The sequence below is a fragment of the Arachis ipaensis genome, chromosome B1, assembly GCF_059453495.1.
Source record: "Arachis ipaensis isolate K30076 ecotype BB chromosome B1, ASM5945349v1, whole genome shotgun sequence".
In the NCBI taxonomy this organism is placed as follows: Eukaryota; Viridiplantae; Streptophyta; class Magnoliopsida; order Fabales; family Fabaceae; genus Arachis; species Arachis ipaensis.
Window position 1 is genome coordinate 51,053,354 of NC_142436.1, and position 19,674 is coordinate 51,073,027.

The 19,674-nt window shown below is 34.8% G+C and overlaps 1 protein-coding gene across 1 annotated transcript; it reads right to left on the reverse strand.

Annotated features, from left to right (window-relative positions):
* Positions 1-3,716: 3,716 nt before the first annotated feature.
* LOC107630104 (uncharacterized) lies at positions 3,717-4,617 on the reverse strand. The gene is made up of 3 exons (XM_088500459.1): positions 4,367-4,617; positions 4,148-4,172; positions 3,717-3,800 (listed from the first exon to the last, which is right to left on the reverse strand). The coding sequence occupies exons 1-3, from the start codon at positions 4,480-4,482 to the stop codon at positions 3,717-3,719; spliced, it is 225 nt and encodes a 74-aa protein (XP_088356585.1). The 5' UTR covers positions 4,483-4,617.
* Positions 4,618-19,674: the final 15,057 nt, after the last annotated feature.

A 19,674-nucleotide genomic window follows, 5' to 3' on the forward strand; every position in this document is an offset into this window, starting at 1 on the left:
CACGACCACCACCACTATCATCCTATTTTTGTCTCCATCATCAACCTTACCATGCCACCTATTTCCACCACCTCATTCAACTTACCGTTGCCTCTTCTATATCTGTGACCCAGTATCATCCATTCTCCACCCTTATGTTCACTACCCACCCCACTTTATTACCTCACCCTCACTCCCACATCACCATCACCATCACCATCAACATTATCACATCTTTAAATTCTGATGCCTCTCTCTCTCTCTCTCTCTCTCTCTCTCTCTCTCTCTCTCTCATGGGAGAGGAGCATTGTCACAATAGCACCGGACCAGAGACATTTTTATAGAGGAAGACATAGCGTGCGGTCATAAAAGAGGCCAAAGGGACTTCCAAGGCAGATTAGGGGGTCACCGACAAAGACGATACTCTATTTCTTCAAATCCGAGAAGGCACAGTGATAGGCTTGCGTGGCAATGCCCATGAGACACCAACCATATATGGCTTCGGGGGATGGTTAGGGGCACAGAGTGTGAGGCTCGATCTCGACGTCTTGCAACATGTAGTGAAGGAATTTTCGATGACAATGGTTTCTTGGAATTAAGTGTTGATAGAGAAGAAGAAAGGAAAGATTAAAACTCCGGGTCTCAGCATGGGTAGAGCGGGTTTCATGTAAGTTTTTCTTGAACGACGTCGTTTTTATATTGCTAAATTAGCACTTAACGGTTGTTAAAGACGACAATTTATTCGAGGATGAACGATAACTCACTTTTTTCAATTTATGTAACGTAGTTGATCATTTATAAAAATAAGAGATTTAATTAATGCTCAATTTAAATTTTGGGAATCAAATTAGACATTTATTCGATTATTATCACTAGGAAATGGATATGGTAGTTATGAACTTATGGTGAAGTTGGATGTGGCACTAGAAAAATTTGATATCATTGATGAATATTTGATATCATTGATGAATATTCATTGTGGTATTATAATGATAAAAATGATATATTATTAATGTTAAGATTTGGTATGTCTTTATGATAATATGAATATAAAAATCATGATAAAGTTTGCACAACAATAAAGATGAGCTTATGCATATGATACTAAATGATTTTGTTCTTATTTGATTCTTTCAATTATAAAGATAATAGGACAAGTTGGGTCTGTCTTTAGTAAGTTCAAGTGTTTTGAGCTTTTGTGATAAGCACAATAAATAATTTATAAATAGACCCCAAATGGGATTTTAATAATAATTATTAAATTTTTATTTTTACTATAAATATTTTTAAAATTCATTTAGATAATCCTAAATTTGTTATCTTCACTCAGTGACTAAACCCACTAACACACTCTCTACTCTCGTTCTCTTCCCTTTTCACAGAAACCACTGTCGTCAACAACAATCCTTACCCACTGCCATCAACCTCAACAATAATCCCTATCCATTGCCTTTCTCTTCCCTTTTCATAGAACCCACTGCCATCAACAATAATCCCTACCCACTGCCATCAACCTCTCTTTTTCTTCCCTTTTCACAGAACCCACGTCTACTGCCAATTTATTTGAGAATTCCCTTTTCAGTTTCAGAGTGCCGTCGTTCTTTCTACCTTCATCGTGCACCGCGTCTTTTCGTCGTCCTCAGTGTCGTCCCCCCTTCATCTCTACACTTCAAGAGTTTCAATGGATTTGTGTTTGGGTTGATTTGGGGTTTGATCAATGAGATCAATGAGTTCCTGGATTTGTCAATTGCATAGAATTTTTCAATTAAGAACATAAAGCAATTAAAAAAATGGTGGAAAGAAGCTGTGATATTTTTTTATATTCAATAGATTATTTTTCTTGTTTATCTTGAAAATTGAAATGAAGTTGTTTTCTCTGTTAATATGTGCTGTAATTTGTAGTTTCTCAGGGGTATTTTTGTTATAGTAAGTTGATCTAAACATGAATTTATGCTTTGTTGAATGTCATAATAGATATTGTTTTCTCAAATTTTGCAGGTACAACTAGAAGCTTAGTTTGGTTAGAGGTATAGTTTGATGGCACAATTTCAAATAAAATCTTAATCTTTATCATCTGTCACTGCTACTTCTAAATCAGTTTCAGGTCAACCATCTCAACAATCCATCAAGTTAACTTTTGTAGGATAATTTGTTGGCACAAACTGTCATAATACACTAATTTAAATGTAATTTTTTTTCTCTCCAGAATTAAAAAAGATGTAATGTTGCTCCTTGAAATATAAGAGCATTTCTATGTGATTTTAAGAGAATGCCATGTCTATGAACATTATATATTCTGCAGTGCTCATCATGTGAACATAAATTTTCATAAGGTTCATCACTTGTGGTTACTCAATAGCACTTGCTGCACATCAGATCAAAGGGTGTCTTAACTTTTAAATAGAAAAAAAATTAAAAAAATCTAGTTATCAACATAGTTAATTAATATTTTTTTAAAATATCAATTGAAAATAATTATGACCAATCTCAATCTTTATTTAAATATTCTATTTCTATTCTAATACTAAAATTCCTATTTTCATGGCTTGATCTTGTTGGAAAGTTTCATTAACGGTCACTTTTGGAAACTCTTACTTTTACCAAATGTTGTAGCATATATACATTATTCCTTTTTGATGACATAGCAAAGAAATGCATGGCGTGTCTCGTAGAGGCAACAATTTTGGTCCCAAAACCTCACATAAAGGAATCTTTGTATTACACAGACCTCTTAAACCATTGCAAAACCACCAATTGCATAAAACAGACGCATGCCCAGATTGTTGTTAATGGTCACTAATATCAATTTCATACTGGAATCATGTCATTTGATGAATTGTCACAATGTTTCGTAAATATTATAAAACTAAATAAGTGAACAGGAATAATATTTAGTAAAGATTGATCCTCTCGAACTCTTTTATTCATAACTTGATAAAACAATTTGTGAGCTGATAAAACAAAGTGTGTTGTTTTTTTTGACTAATTATTGAGAGAGAAGCTGTCCTAAGGGAACTGGGAATTAATAATCCATTAAAGTGTTAAACCAATAAGGTTCTAAATAGGCATCTTGATCTTGAAAACCAAAAATTTTAACATTTTGGTTATCTTTGGATCGGTGATATCTGATATAAGCTAATTTGTAAACTCTTAAGGAAAAAATCAAATAATATTGTTGCATAAGATCCAAATATTGTTAAACAACTCGATGCAATAGGCAAAAAAACTAGTATCAAATAACATAAATTACAACAAAGTTGAGTAAAAACAAGGTTGAGTACAAATTAGTTTGCAATCAGCCCCAGCGCAAGGATCCTATTTCCTCTTCCAGAATGAATTGTGGAAGCTGTGTTGTTCCTGCCTTTCCTTTAGAGCAACATTAAGTTTATCCTTTCAAAAATCACTCTGTTGTGAAGAGATAGATTTCGTAGCAGTTAATGATTGTTTCTGTCCCAAGTCAGTGGATACAGAAGGAAAACTAGAAGACGCTTCCCCCACTGATTGTGAGTTATTCAAAAGATTTCTTACTCTTTGTTCAATATCTGTAGACATTCTAATTTTCAGAACACTTAACAAAGTTAAGTACATTTCTAAATCCTTCCACACAAAAACAGAAATCAGACATTGAAAAAGGGAAGATATACTCTATCTCTTTCTGTGTTGATCCATGACGCTCGTCAAGATTTGCACGGTAATCAGGCAAAGGAACTTTGCTTACAACTAGAGTTTTCCCTTTATTATAAGCATGGCTTTTTTTTCCCAAGCATCTTCATCTTCCCTATCTTGTCCCACCACTCATTCTCATCAAGCACCTCCTTCTTCTGCACCCCACCAAAATTAAAAATAAAATCAATATTATCAATAAATATTTGAAGTATCTATATCCTAAGTTCCTAATCAAACCAATATAGCACTAACTATTCAACTTGGGAGTGATTATTATCAAACACATCATACACAGAAAAAAAGAGTTTTTCCCAACTAGATTGCATTGACTACATGTGTAAGACTACGCCATTATATCATCTTGTCAGTCATATCCATATCAAACCATTTAAACCCTACTATACAACAATCACATCGTTAATAATAAAACTAATTTAAATATCTCTCTACTATCTATACTAAAGCAATATTGAGTTAACAGAAAGTGAGATACATTACATACCTCCTTCAACCTCTTTCTTTTCAGCCTGCATTCAACCAACTTAATCAATAAAAAAGAAGAAAAATCTCAACTTTAATTCAGTAAAGCTCCTCAATAGTGAAATTTCCAAGAATAGTGAACCTCACTTACCACATAAGAATCTCCATTTTCCAAACATAAAATAAAAATATATAAAAAATGAAACTTTATTAAAAAAAATTTGAAAAATGGGGTAAGTACCTGTTTGCGTTCATAGACCTAGCAGCAGACTCACGATTCTTGATCATGCGTCTCTGTTTCTGAAGGCTGGCCTTGTCCACTGGTTCCTCCACCGCCCTTCTCTTTCCCTTTGCCATCGCAACTGCCCCTTCTCCTTTACCACCACCGCCTCCTGATAATAACGAGGGTGCTGAGACTCCACTTGTTACCGCAGCATGAATCCCATTGGCAAAAGGCTCAGCCGCGGAGGAAGATAAGCCTTCAACGGTGGACACCTGCGGGAACTGATGAGGAACATGATGATGATTATGAAGAGGAGCAACAGCGGTGATGTCGTCATCAGTGACGGCAGCGCTTTTTGAGAGCAAAGCCTCAAGGGTAGGGAAAGAAGTGGAGGGTCATCGCGAAGAGAAAGAAGGCATCAAACTGTTGAAATGAGGGTTTGGTTCTGAAATTTTATATGGGGCAATTTTAAAATATTAAAAAATTTGTATCTCTTATTGTAATTCATAATAAATTATAAATAAATTAAATATAAACTATTAGATTGTTTATCAATCTAATCCAATGGTTTAAATTGTATGGTGCATTAGATCAGCTCAAAAGACCTGAGCTGATTTTAGACAGACCCGGACACTTTCCTTAATATCTCTAAGAAAAGGTGATAAGGAATTTTTCCTATGAGACAAACTTCTTAAAAGTTTTGGTTTTCCTATGATACTATATGTTGTGGACTCTGAAAAAATAACCAACCCACGAGATCATGGTGAAAAGGAACATACATAAATCATATGCATTGATTTGTATTATTTTAGTGTACTTAATTTCTTGTAAATGTCAATTATGTGTTTAATTGCTAATTGATATTATGTGATTTGTTTGCAATTTGATACTGACTGGATTCGCTTGTGTTTATTGGTCATATGGAGGTAATGGAGGTACGGGTAATGTCAGAGAATAGAGTTGACCCGAAGCCAAGAGTTTGTGCTAAAAAGGCAAGGAAAATGTTGAGTTTAATGCTATAATGCATAGATATTGATACAAGATATAATACGACATAAGACATATAGATACACAAATTTTAAAATTTTATAATATATATATATATATATATATATATATAGATAAATCATAATGATATTTTTATATTTTATTAATATTAAAACATAAATTAATTTTTTATACCTTATTTTAATTATATAAAGTATTTAAAATATTGTTTGTTTTAATAAATAATAATAATATATATTATTTCTAAATTTATTTCAAAAATACATATTAAGAATAAAGCTAGACATGCTGACACGTGATGATATTTAAGTGTGTCCAAATGTATCTGGAGAATAATTTTTTATTTTTTATTAAGACGTGGTTGGATACAGCAGACACGTGTGTCGGACGAGTGTCGATAAGTGTCGTGTCTGAAATGTATCCGACACGCAGACACAGCAACTCAGTAAAATATCCATGCTTCATAGTTTCAATGAATTACTTAGATCCTAGACAAGTGTATCCTTAGGATGAAAAACTAGGAATGCCTTGATAAACCCCATTTGTAGGGTTTATCTTGTGATGAATTTAGAGCATTTTGATAACCTTTCCTCACATTTATTCAATGAAATAGCATGGTTTTATAACTTCTCCTTTAATTGTGCTTAAGAGTGAAAACATGTTTTTAGGACTCAAAATAGCTAAATTTAATTCACCTTGATTCCATTAGATGCCTTGATATGTTTGTTAAGTGATTTCAGATTTAGGAGGCAAAGATTGGATCAAGAGAATAAAGGAAAAGCATGTAAAAATGGAGAACTCATGAAGAAATGAAGGAATCGCAAAAGTTGTCATGCCGACCTCTGTGCACTTAATCGGCCATAACTTGAGCTACAAAGGTCCAAATGATGCGGTTCTAGTTGCGTTGGAAAGCTAACATCTGGGGCTTCGAAATGATATAAAATTTTCCATAGTTACATCACGTTAAGGGGTGCGCACGCGCACAGTACGCATACGCATCGATGGTGGCACATGCTTCACTCAATGCAACTCGTGGCCAGCGATTTTAGAAGCCTTGTGGGCCCAATCCAACTCATTTCTGATGCTATTTAAGCCAAGGATTGAAGGGAGATTGACATACTTTTGATCATTAGTCATAGTTTAAGTTTTAGAAGGAGTTAGAGTTAGTTTTAGAGAGAGAAGCTCTCACTTCTCTCTAGGATTAGAATTAGGATTAGGTTTAGTTCAATAATCTAGATATAGGTTTCAATTCATGCTTTCTTCTTCTTCTTCTACCTCTCAATTCTTTGTTGTTGCATTTATGATTCCTCTATTCTTTTGTTGTAATTTTCTTTATGTTGTTTCTATGCTTTATTGTAGATCTACTCTTGTTCCTTCTATTTTCTTCCAATTCAATTTGACGTAATTCATAATAATTGTGTTTCTTTTGATTGTTGTTATTAATTCCTTGCAATAAGTAGTTGTTAGATTTCATTGTTGTTATCAATTTACTTTGCTTTCCTTTTATGCCTTCCAAGTGTTTGATGAAATGCTTGGTTAGATTTTAGTATAGAATTTTCTCCTCTTGGCTTTGGTAGAGTAATTAGTGACGCTTGAGTTATCTAATTCCTTTGTTGATTGAAGATTGAAAGTTGCTAATTGATTTGGATACCACTAAAGCTAGTCTTTCCCTTGGGAGTTGGCTAGGACTTGTGGAATCAAGTTAATTCATCCACTTGACTTTCCTCCATTGTAGAGGTTAACTAAGTGTTAGCAATGAACAATTTATGGTCACAATTGAGGAGGATAACTAGGATAGGACTTCTAGTTCTCATATCTTGCCAAGAGCTTTGTTAGTTATTAGTTTATTTTCATTGCCATTTATATTTCTTGTCTAAAATCTCAAAAACCCAAAATATTCCTCATAACCAATAACAAGACATTCTATTGTAATTCCTAGGGAGAACGACTCGAGGTTTAAATACTTTGGTTTATAGATTTTAGGGGTTTGTTTTAGTGACAAACAAATTTTTGCATGAAAGGATTATTGTTGGTTTAGAAACTATACTTGCAACGAGAATCCATTTGTGAATTCTAAACCACACAAAAGTCTTCTCATCATGCCTACGAATTCATATTTCTATATATAGTTTTTATCTATATTTGTTACAACATGCAAATGCAGGGAGAAAATGAGTAATCTCATTGATTAATTCTGTTACAGATGGGATATATATACATTTGCATAACACAGGGTTCTAACCGCTTAGTGAGGGAATGGTACTCTAACTAACTAATCAATTATTTTGCAGAGAAGCTAACTAACTAAGTTACATGAGTGACTGACTATTTGTTAGACTAGTGACTAATTAACTCAGATGGTCCATAATATCCCCCTTCAAGTTGGAAGATAAATGAGATTGTTGAATTGAGCTGGGGTCACTGGCTTGGTGAACACATCAGCTACTTGATGTTGCGTCCGAACATGAATGAGCCTAATAAACCCCGCAACCACCTTTTTGCACACAAAGTGGTAGTCCACTTCTATGTGCTTAGTTCTCTCATACAAAGTGGGATTAGATGCTATGTGAATAGCAGATTGAGAGTCACAAAATAACATAGAAGAGGGAATATCAACTTGAAAGTCAAACAGGAGGCCTTTTAGCCATGTGAGTTTAGCAGCAGCTACTGTCATGGCCCAGTACTCAGATTCTACATATGATCTGGAGACGGTGTTCTATTTTTTCGATTGCCATGCAACAAGGGAATCCCCAATGAACACACAGAACCCAGTGACACTCCGTCCAGTATCCGGGCAACCTGCCCAATCTGCATCTACATAAGCCATTAGTCTATTCTCATAGTTTGCCGAAAAAAGTAAGCCTTGCCCTATGGTGCCTCTGATGTATCGCAGCAAATGATGAAGGGCATGAAGATGTTCAGTGCGAGGTTGGGACAGAAATTGGCTAAGGGTGGAGACAGCGTAGGTGATGTCCGGACGCGAGATGGTGAGGTACATCAATCTCCCTATAAGTCTTCTATAGCTTGCAGGATCCTTGAGCAACTCCCCATCTAAGATACTAAGCCTTAGGTTGGGTTCCATAGGCAAAGAGGTAGGCTTAGATTCAGCAAAATTGGTATCTTCAAGGATGCTAAGGGTGTACTTACGTTGGCTAATTCCAAACCCAAAAAATACTTCAAATCACCAAGAATCTTCAATTTGAAGAGCGATTCCAATAACTTCTGTACCTTGTACATCATGTCTTTAGATGGACTGGCCAAGATAATGTCGTCGACGTATACAAGGAGATAGACTGTTTGGTCACCACTACCATAGGTGAAAAGGGAGTAATCGCGCCTCGATTGTTTGAAGTGGTGGTTAAGCAAAGCTGAAGAGAATTTGCAAAACCATTGATGGGAAGCCTGCCTCAAACCATAAATGGACTTGTTCAACTTACATACAAGTCCAGAATTTTTGGAATTGTAGCCGAGAGGTGGTTCAATATATACCTCTTCGAATAAATCCCCATTCAAGAAGGCATTGTTCACATCCATTTGAAGCAAAGACCATTTGTTTATGGCTGCCAACGACAAAAGCACTCGAACAGTGGTGAGTTTTGCCACGGGTGAGAATGTGTCCTTGAAGTCTATACCAGCTTGTTGGGTGTATCCTTTTGCAATGAGTCTGGCTTTATATATGTCCACAGAACCATTAGTTTTGCATTTGACTTTGCAGACCCATCTGCATCCAATGGTGTGTTTTTCAGCAGGTAGGGGCACCAAAGACCAAGTATTTGTGTCTTCCATGGCCTGGAGCTCTTCATCCATTGCTCTTCACCATTCTGGAAACTTAACTGCTTGATGAAAGAAGGCAGGTTCAGGGATTACAGCAACATTGGCAATGAAAGCATAGTGAGGTTGAGAGAGATGTTTAAAATTCATGTGGTAAACATTGTGGTATTGATAATCCTTGAGGTACAGAGGTGGTTTTGATGGTCTAGATGTTCGGTGAGGCTCAGTGGTGGGAATCGTCTGAGATGAAGTTGGGACTTGTTGAAGTTGTGGCTCTATATTGGTGGCAGGTGGAGAGGAACTAGGTGTCACATCCGGAAGGCAAAGAAGCATGACCACATCAGGAAAGATATCAACAATGGTGCCGAAAGTCTTAGAGGATTGTTGAAATGGAAACCCAGACTCCACAAAGGTAACGTCCCTCGAGATAAAGATCTTCTTAGTGATTGGATCATAGAGCTTATATCCCTTGTAGCCAGAAGGATATCCAATGAAAACTGACCACACTGCACGTGGAGAGAATTTGTGTCGTTTGGAAATGAGGGTGGAAGCATGAGCTAGACAACCAAAGACCCGTAAAGAATGGTAGTCCGACTGTTTGGAGAATAACTTCTCACACGGTGAGCTATATTGAAGGGCTGGACTTTGTAATCTATTGATTAGAAATGTGGCATTCAGAACACATTTGCCCCAAAATTCAATTGGAGCCTTGGATTGGAAGAATAGAGCCCAAGCCACATTGAGCAAATGCTGGTGTTTTCGTTCAACTACAGAGTTCTGCTCAGGCCTTTCGACACATGAGAATTGATGCACTATCCCTTTCGAATTGAGGTATTCTGTGAGGGAAAGTTCACCTGCATTGTCCGATCGCATTTGCTTCACCCTGGTCTTAAATTGAGTCTCAACCATATTGAAGGAATTGATAAGAGTATTAGAAGCATCAGATTTATGTTTCATCAAGAAGGTCCATGTGAATCTAGAGTGATCATCCACAACAGTAAGAAAAAATCTCATATTATTATATGTAGGGAGACGATAAGGCCCCCAAATGTCATAATGAAACAAATCAAAAATGGCAGAACAAAAGGTATTATTTGATTGAAAGGATAAACGCCTAAGTTTGGCTAATGGACACACATCACAATTGGAGTGATTGAATTTTAAGGGTGTTGAAGACAAAATAGAATTCAACCTATTGAAGACTTTTTTCAGATGTATGACCTAATCTTGCATGCCAAGTAGAGCTACTAACAAAAGAAACTAAATGACAATTATCAACATCAAGAGAGGGAGCATGCATTGAGGGTGGTGATTGCAGAACAAACAGATCATCAACTTCATCATCTCTGTCAATCACCAGCTTGGAGTTCTTATCCTGTATCACAAATGATAGGTAAGAAAAATGGACACTACAGTTTGACAATTTTAGAAGGGAACTAACCGAAATCAAATTGACTCTAAAGAATGGAATGAATATGATATTAACAAGTGTTAAAGAGGGGTTGAGGACAACATTACCAATGGCTAATGCACGAATTTTGGTATGATCAGGTAAAGCAACAAAGTGGTTAGATAATGATTTTGGGTCAATTAGAGAATTAAAGGAGTTGGTGATATGGGCGGTAGCACCTGAATCAACAATCCAGGCACTTGGAATTGCCTTTCGGTTCATGTAACAAGAAGAGAACACTTCACTTGCACATATCTTAGGTTCAATGTCTTGAACAGCTTGCTGTGGTTAAAGAAGAGCCATCAATTAGTTGTATTGAGCTGCCGTGAGAGAGAAGGAAGAGGTGGGTGATGAATCTTGCACTTCTGGAGCATGATTCACTTGAGCCACATGATGCACCTAAGGCTTGGGAGTCTTGTTTTGCAGATAGCCTGGTGGATAGCCATGAAGGTGATAACACTTGTCTTCAGTGTGTCCCATGAGTCCACAGTGAGAGCAAGTTGGATGATATTTTTTACCCTTTGGCTTCGAATTCTGATGCATAGAGAACTTTGGAGACTGCTTGACTGCGAATGCCATGTGCTGGCTAGGTTGAGGAGAAGTAAGTGCCCGTTGTTTCTCTTCTTGCAAGACCAGAGAGAAAACTTTGCCAATTGAAGGGACGTGATCTGATAACAAGATTTGGCTTCTAACATTTGCCAAATTTTCATTGAGCCCCATGAGGAATAGCATGACATATTCTTGATCGAGGTAGGTTTGAATCGATTTGACACCACTGCATGAGCACGAGACCAAAGGCTTGAAGGTATTGAGTTCTTCCCAAAGGATCTTCAACTTCATAAAGTATTCTGAAACAGAGAGAGAGCCTTGGGTCAGTGATATGAGAGATCGTTTCAGCTCAAAGATGCAAGGTGCATTGCTTTGAGAGAAATGCGTCTCCAGGTCCTACCAAAGGAGAGCGGCTAAACCCGCGTAGATCACACTCGCAGCAATGTCCTTGGAGATCGAATTTGCAACCACGTTGTGATGATGTCGTTGGTGCATTGCCAAGATTCTGCAAGCACGGGATGAACAGTTGGATCGGGTTTCTCCAAAGAACCATCAATGAAGCCAATCTTGCATTTGCCACTCAATGCAAGACGCATCGATCTGCACCACGAAGCATAATTGTCTTCTTGGAGCGGCTGAGAAACAAGCACGAGTCCTGGATGATTGCTGGACTGAAGCAAATAAGCCTTGGGAATCGGCGAAGACTGTGCCGAAGAGTTCGAGTTGCTTTGAGAGGGATTCGATTCATAGATTGTGGACATCTTGATCGGAATCAGTGAAGCAAGCAGCTCGAAAAAGAAAGGAAGGAGAAGAAAATTGAGGCGAAAAAATCGGGAAATTTTCCCAAAAAATCACAATGAATAGGAAAGTGTAGCGAAATTGTGAAGATAATTCACTTCTGATACCATGTTACAACATGCAAATGCAGGTAGAAAATGAGTAATCTCATTGATTAATTCTGTTACAGATGGGATATATATACATGTACATAACACAAGGTTCTAACCACTTAGTGAGGGAATGCTACTCTAACTAACTAATCAATTTTATTGCAGTGAAGCTAACTAACTAAGTTACATGAGTGACTGACTATTTGTTAGACTAGTGACTAATTAACTTAGATGGTCTATAATAATATTTTAGTAGATTAAGCTAGTTACACCTTTCATGTTTTGATGTGATTTTTAGTAGAAGATTTTGAGAAAGGCCAAATCTTATTGTTTTATTGTGGAATTAAAAATATTTTATCTAATTATTATGATGACAAATATTTTGTTGGTCTAATTAAGTTTGACCTAACTGATTTTATTGTTGATCGTACTATTAAGTGTTTTAGAATTTGATATTGATATTTATGTTAATTCGGTTATTTGTGGAAACAATAAACTATCAAAAACAAGATTTGATAAAGATTTAGAAGAGATTGCAACTATTATTAGAAAAGAAAATTATCATGACAATAATAAGAATTAATTTACAACAACAGTGAGCTAGAATAAAGAGCTACTGATTTGTTATAAGAAGAGGATCAATCGTGAAAAAAAGGTAAGAAGAAAATTAAAAAAGATAGAGTGCACTTTGAGGGTCATTATTCTTCTTTATTGGATTTTAATTCGATGATTTAGTTTTAGTATTTTAAGTCTTCCTAGTTTTGAGTAAAAAGCTTATCTTTCTGTAAAAGATTATTTGAGAAAGAAGAGCTTATGAGTGAAAAGGCATGAACTAAGAATAAAAGCTATAATAATTTCAGTTCAAGTTTTAGTCTTTGTCTTTGATTTTGATTTGGTGTTGGAGTTTGTCTTTGTTTCTCTTTATGAAGCTCAGAATTGTGCCTTCATTTGTCTTGGCATCTGTCTTTGTCTTTCTTTATAAAGCTTGAAATTATGACTTCGTTTGTCTTGCCGTTTATCTTTGTATTTGTTTGTGAAGCTCAAAATTATGACTTTATTGTATTAGAATTTATCTTTATATTTGTTTGTGTAGCTCAAAATTATGACTTTATTCTATTGGTGTTTGTTTGCGAAGCTCAAAATTGTGGCTTCATTTGCCTTGGCAAGAAACCGGTTTGGTTTATTTGTCTTCGTCTTCGTCTTGATCTTAGAATTTGTGTTTGTAATCTTAGTTATTGATATAATAAAATTCTATTAAAATTTTGGTAGAGATTAGACATAGACCTTATTGCACTTTGGAGTTGAACCAGGATACTTGATGGGGTCACTTTCTCTATTCCTTTATCTTTAAGTTTTTGTAGTTGCAAGAGATAACGAAAAAATCTCTTACTAGCTTAATAACCCGTTCTAAATTTGAAAAAGCATGTTGATCCAAACCCTCTCAAGGCCCATAATGTAATACCTACCACACAGAGCTTTATGCCTAGAACATAAATCAGAGGTGGTGAGACGCTACGACCTCTAAAAATAAAAATACAAATATAGTATGGTTGAAAGAAATGGTAACTAGGTCTCTTGAAAGAGAAGTTAAACAGAACCGTATCAGAAATCGCATCACACTTGTCCGGATAAGCACAAACGGATAAAGAGAATCGAAAAGAAGGATAAACTATATACAAAAAAATCAAAGTTTCCAAAGATACAATTATGAAGTTTCAGACTCGATCTGCGAAGCTAAGGCCATCCAGAGTATACATACATATATATAACCTAAAAGTCTAACTCAAACTCTAAAATAAACACCTGTTTCTCCAAGTCAGCCTCTAAGAGAGATAAAGCATAAAATATACAAGGCAGAGAATCTATTTACACATATGTACATACACAAAATACAAACTCTAAGTCCCAAAATAGTTCTTCGTTTCCAAGAGTCTCCAAAATGCTCAATGAGGTGCCTCTCGACCTGCATCTAAAAACAACAATATATGCATGGAATGAGAAATGGAAATTCTCAGCATGGTAAAGGTGCCCGCATAGTTAATATAAAAGGTCCCGAAAAAGCCAAAGACAGTCCTAGAACTTCACACTCAGATTTAAACTTAAGATCAACCTAAACGAGAAATTAGGTAAAACTATCTAAGGTATTCAAGTTCAAATCTATCTTTAACCTAATATTTCACTTTCCATCTCCTCCAACCCTTCGAATCACTAGTGGAACCACCCTCAGCGTCACCTCTGCCAGCATGAGGGATCTCACAGGTGCAAACACATACAATATAATCATGGAAAATACAATTAGGGATAACAAGTACAGTAGATAGGACAAGTAGTAACTAATTACAATTAAACAATTAGGCAAGCCAAAACAAAGTATTCTCAAACAAATCACATAAATGCACATGATGCATGTCTACCCTATGGCCGATGAGTCTCATCTGTCGGTTATATAGCCAAACCCGACATGTCCGACAGCGAACTTTGGACAAAATATCAAACACAGAGCAAGTGGATCCAAACTACAATCCTTGCATCTTACCCGTGTACCTCGAGTAAAGGGACAACCTCACCCTTGCCTCTTATCAAGGCGGTGTTACAATTCTCAACCCGAAGCAAACAGCGACAGAACTCAACCCTTACCTCTTACCCGGAGTCTCGAACTCTTATCCGGAGTAAGTGGACAATGGCACTGCATCTTATCCGGCTTCTCAACTCTTACCCGAAGTAAGTAGATAACACCACTGTATTTTATCCGGAGTCTCAACTCATACCCAGAGCAAGTGGAATTTAATGCTCTTTGAGTTATTTGAGCTTGTATTAGTGTGTGTTGGTGATGCAATTAATCTAGAGATTAGAGATCATGACTAAAACTACTGTTGAGGAAGAATCAGATTCATCCATGGAGGTTGAAGCTAGAAGCAATAACAACATTGTCTTTAGAAAGTGAGTGACACTACAAAAATATTTTATTTTGTGAGAGTTTTATAATGGAGGTTTTAACTAACCTGTGGATAGACTTAGAGAATAAAGTTTTCTCTTTTGTACTTTTTAAGATTTATTAGCGGCAACTTTTATTTTAATTGGCAGGAATTTTGAGAACCCCAAAATTTAAATTTATTACTCCAAAATTTATAACTAATAGACCAACAACTCCATTTCCGTGAACCCTAATTTCGTAGTGCTCACAATGTCTTTTCTACTCACTACTCTCCTGAGGTTGACTATTAGTTGTATTTGATGAGGTTGCTTATCGTTCGGTTAGCGCCACTATTGGTTCCATTTATCCCACTGCTAGTTGTTTGCATTCACTAGCTTTGTTGTTGTTGTTTTATAAAAAAAATATATAATACCCCTCTTCGAAATATTTATATAATAATCGAATTTATAATTAAAATTAATATGAAGAAAGAAAATGCTTATAGTGAGTTTGTAATTTGTTAATTATATGTTAATTAGTTTTTACATACATACTAGTAAATTTGTTATGTCTGTCATGAAGTACAAACATCAATTATAGGATTAAGATTATGGTGGTTTATAACTCCCACAAAATAGTCAAACTTGTTTGGGAGATGAGTAATTTGTAAGTTTGAAACTGCCACACATTTGATAAAAATCACTGTAAATTGTAGGAGTAGAAAATCTTCACAACGTCCAAAAAATAACCGCAATATAATAGGGGTTTCTTAAAACTGTCGCAACCTAATAGCAGGACACAAAATTGTGATAGTTTTATGAATTGCCATAACACATCTAGTAGAGATTAAGAATCGTCACAAATCTAAAAAAATGTAAGTTAGCGTCTTTTTGTAGTGTTGTTGCCAAGTGAAGAGAGGTGAAAAGAAGAAAAAGAGAAACAAGAAAAGAAATGAGAGAGCTTGCATTAGAGGACAACATCTAATAGAATTATAATTAGTGAAGTTAATGATATGACTCAAAGTCTATGAATCACTTCAATAGGATCTACCAAGATTGTAAGAATAGAAAATTCGCAGAAAAATTAGACAAAATTATATTTGATGCTATAAGACTCTGAAATCAACGATTCTACAATGAGAAGAAAGTTCACATTTTGAATCACAAGACTCAAGAATAATCGAAAATGGAGTTGTACGATTGTAAATATAAACGAAGTTAAGAATTGATATAAATTTGGATAGGATAAGATGGCACAATCAAATATTGATAATCCTAAAAATGCCACAATGATGATGAGTACCCTTGATAAATTCAGAGAATTCTGTAAAAAATTTGAGAGGTTAAACCTCGCAAAATATCAATATATATAATCTATTTTTACATAATATATGGATTTGTATTTAAAATGCTAAGTGGATAGAAAGTTTAATAAAAAATCCAATCAGATAAGATTTTTCCTCTAAATCTAATGTTCTACTACAGTAAAAACAATCATTAAAATGTTTAAAATACACTTAAAAAAAAGTCTTTAGAAAATATGACATAAAAAAGCACAAAAATTACATAAAATATACTTAATTAAACTAATAATTTTAGCAAATTCTTGAATACTTTGATTTGGGCTTATTTTGGTTGCTATCAGATTTAAGCCTCTTTTCTTTCAATTTGTATTAATCAATTCGCTATCTTGGACGATAATTCTTTTAAATTTAAACATGTTTTCAAACAATATCCAACAAGTTTATTTAGTGCCTCTTTTACCCTTTTTGCCTTGTTATTGGACCTCTAAGACCTTGTAATTCTTCCCGGTTATATTCCTTGAATCCTTGTGCTCTTTTTTTTATGACCTCATCGAATAATACGCTAACAAAATTCATTAGCCTCTACTACTATATATAGAAACTTTCTCTTAAAGATCTAATTCACCTAATTGATAGTTGTATATAAAATAACTATCTAATTTGTAAACTAAGCTAGGTAAGAATTACAAAAAAACATCACAATAAATGTAAAACATCATGAATAGTCATGAGTCCAGCAATCTAATATATTTCTACTGTATGTTGGTGCAAAGATGTACATAATTTTATTCAATTCTTATGGAAAGATGAGATTTTGTGCATGCATCTAACAGGAAGGGACTTGCTTAAGAAAAGAACTGCTCCCGATTAGTGCTAATTGCTTCCTAGTTCCTACCATTTCAGTTCTTCTTTAATCATCAATTTACCCTTCAAGTAACCATTGCCACAAATGCTAGCTTCTTTCATCCTAATTCGCATGCACCTTATATTGGGTATATTAGTATGAGAAGATGACTGATAAATTATTATTTTATGGTTTATCTTGTGCTAATTTGAGTGGTTTTTATCAACTCTTTACTCACTTATTCATATAAATCGCATGGTTTTACATTTTCTTTCCTAACTTTGTTCTATAATTGGAAACTTGCTTCCCAAGCCTTTAAATTACCAAAAATTAATTCTCCTTTATACCATTCGATGCCGTGATATGTGTGTTAAGTATTTTCAGGGTTTATAGGGTAGGAATGGCTTAGAGGATGGAAAGGAAGCATGCAAAAGTGGAAGGAATACAAGAAATTGAAGGAATTGCTAAAACTGTCCAGCCTGACCTCTTGGTACTAAATCGACCATAACTTGAGCTACAAAGGTCCAAATGAGGCGGTTCCAGTTGCGTTGGAAAGCTAACATCCGGGGCTTCACAAGATATATAATTTGACATAGTTGACTGGCTTTCTGGATGTATCAGAAATCATTGGGGGCGATTTCTGGGCTGTTTTTGACCTAGTTCTCGGCCTAGAAAACACAGATTAGAGGCTATAAAGTGAGGAAATCCATTCATTCATTCAGAACTTCTCATAATTCACATAATTTTAGGTTTTTAGATGTAGCTTTTAGAGAGAGAGGCTCTCTCCTCTCTCTAGGATTTAGGATTCCTAATTTTATACTGTTGAGTTGGATATTACAAACAGTTACTACCTCCGTGAAGTCTTTATTATTCTAGTTTGTTTTCTATTCCCTTACTCTTTTTAATTTTCTATTTACCTGTTCAGAGTTACAATTGGATGTCCCCTATTTTGAAATTTATTAATGCAAAAGATACTTTTCTATTTAATTTCTTTATCCGTTGATTATCCTCACTTCCATTCCAATTAATTTGATTATTATGCCTTCTTTCTACTTCCTTCTCCCAACAACAAAGATGGTATGCATGTTGATAGAATAGACTCCCAACTTGACATGGAAGTTGATTAAAAGGAGACACTTGAGTTGGAATGCTCAAGTAATTAGTTAAATTGGTAGTTGTTGGCTAATTCTTTATTTATTAACGCTAATCCTTCCCAAGGGAGAGGATTAGGATTTGCGAATAAGAGTTAGCTCAATCACTTGATTTTCCTTTGTTTAGTAAGGGTTAACTAAGTGAAAATAACAACCTTTTGATACTATACTTGAGAAAATCCAACAAGGATAGAACTTCCAATTAATCATTCCCCCGGTCAAGGCTTTTTATTTCTATTACATAAAACCTCTTGTTAATTTTTATTGCTTTAATTTATAATCATTTATTTTTCCATTCCTCATTCCAAAATTTCTCAGAAAACAAAAACCCATAACCAATAGTAACACACTTTCCTGTAATTCTTTGAGAGACGACCCGAGGTTTAAATACTTCGGTTATTAATTTTATTGGGTTTGCTTTAGTGACAAACAAGTTTTTGTACGAAACAATTCTTTGTTGGTTTAGAAACTATATTTATAACGGGAATTTATTGTGAAATTCTTTACTGACAAAAAATTCGATCGTCAATGACAAAATCTTATATTTGTGTAGTGGTTTCAAAGCACAATTAGATCGCTTTCTTTAGAGAGATATTTGTCCCCACACTTAGTTACTATAGGGTTGATGACAATACTCTCCCAGGATACAATGAAACCTAAGAATTTCTTAATTAGCAATAGTAAGAAATTCTCAACTCTCTTTAACAAAGAAAATCTCTTAATAGTTGAGTAAATTGTACACTTAGTACTTGTATTTTTGAAATAGTGGACAAGGACTTATTTATACATATTGCACGTAGCAATTATGATTAGTTACGTATACAAATGATTGTGTCTTTTCTATTGCCAATAGATACAATATTTTGAACATACACAACTCTTAAAGAGTTGTGTCCCTTTAGCCAATAGACACAATGTTTTGAACATACACAATCCTTAAAAGGTTGTGTCCCTTTAACCAAATGGTAATAAACGGTTAGTAACCATTTATTAATATTAATAATATTAATTAATCAAATTTGTAAATACCCTTCAATTCCCCACTATTTACAAAATTTAAATGTCATACAAGTATCTGCATAAAGAATGTGTCACTAAGATTAAACATTCTTTTAGTGTAAATTTTAAAGTTCTAACGAAGTAATAGGTGTCTAATCGATTAAACCTATACTCCATATACTAGAACCAAAAATCACACACATTACTTATACCCTCCAAGTTGAAGAGTTTACAATTTTAAGCACTTATATAGCCTTGTGCTCATCCTGGTTTCATGAATATTTACGAGAATAAAACCTCTAAAATTCTCGATTAGAGTGGCACCACTCTTATATTCATATAGGTGGAATCTTTTGATAAATAATATTATCATTCCATTAAGAGTTTAAACTCACCCTCCTAATTTATTGTAAATAGCACTAAATCCTGTACCTTAGTGCTCCAATT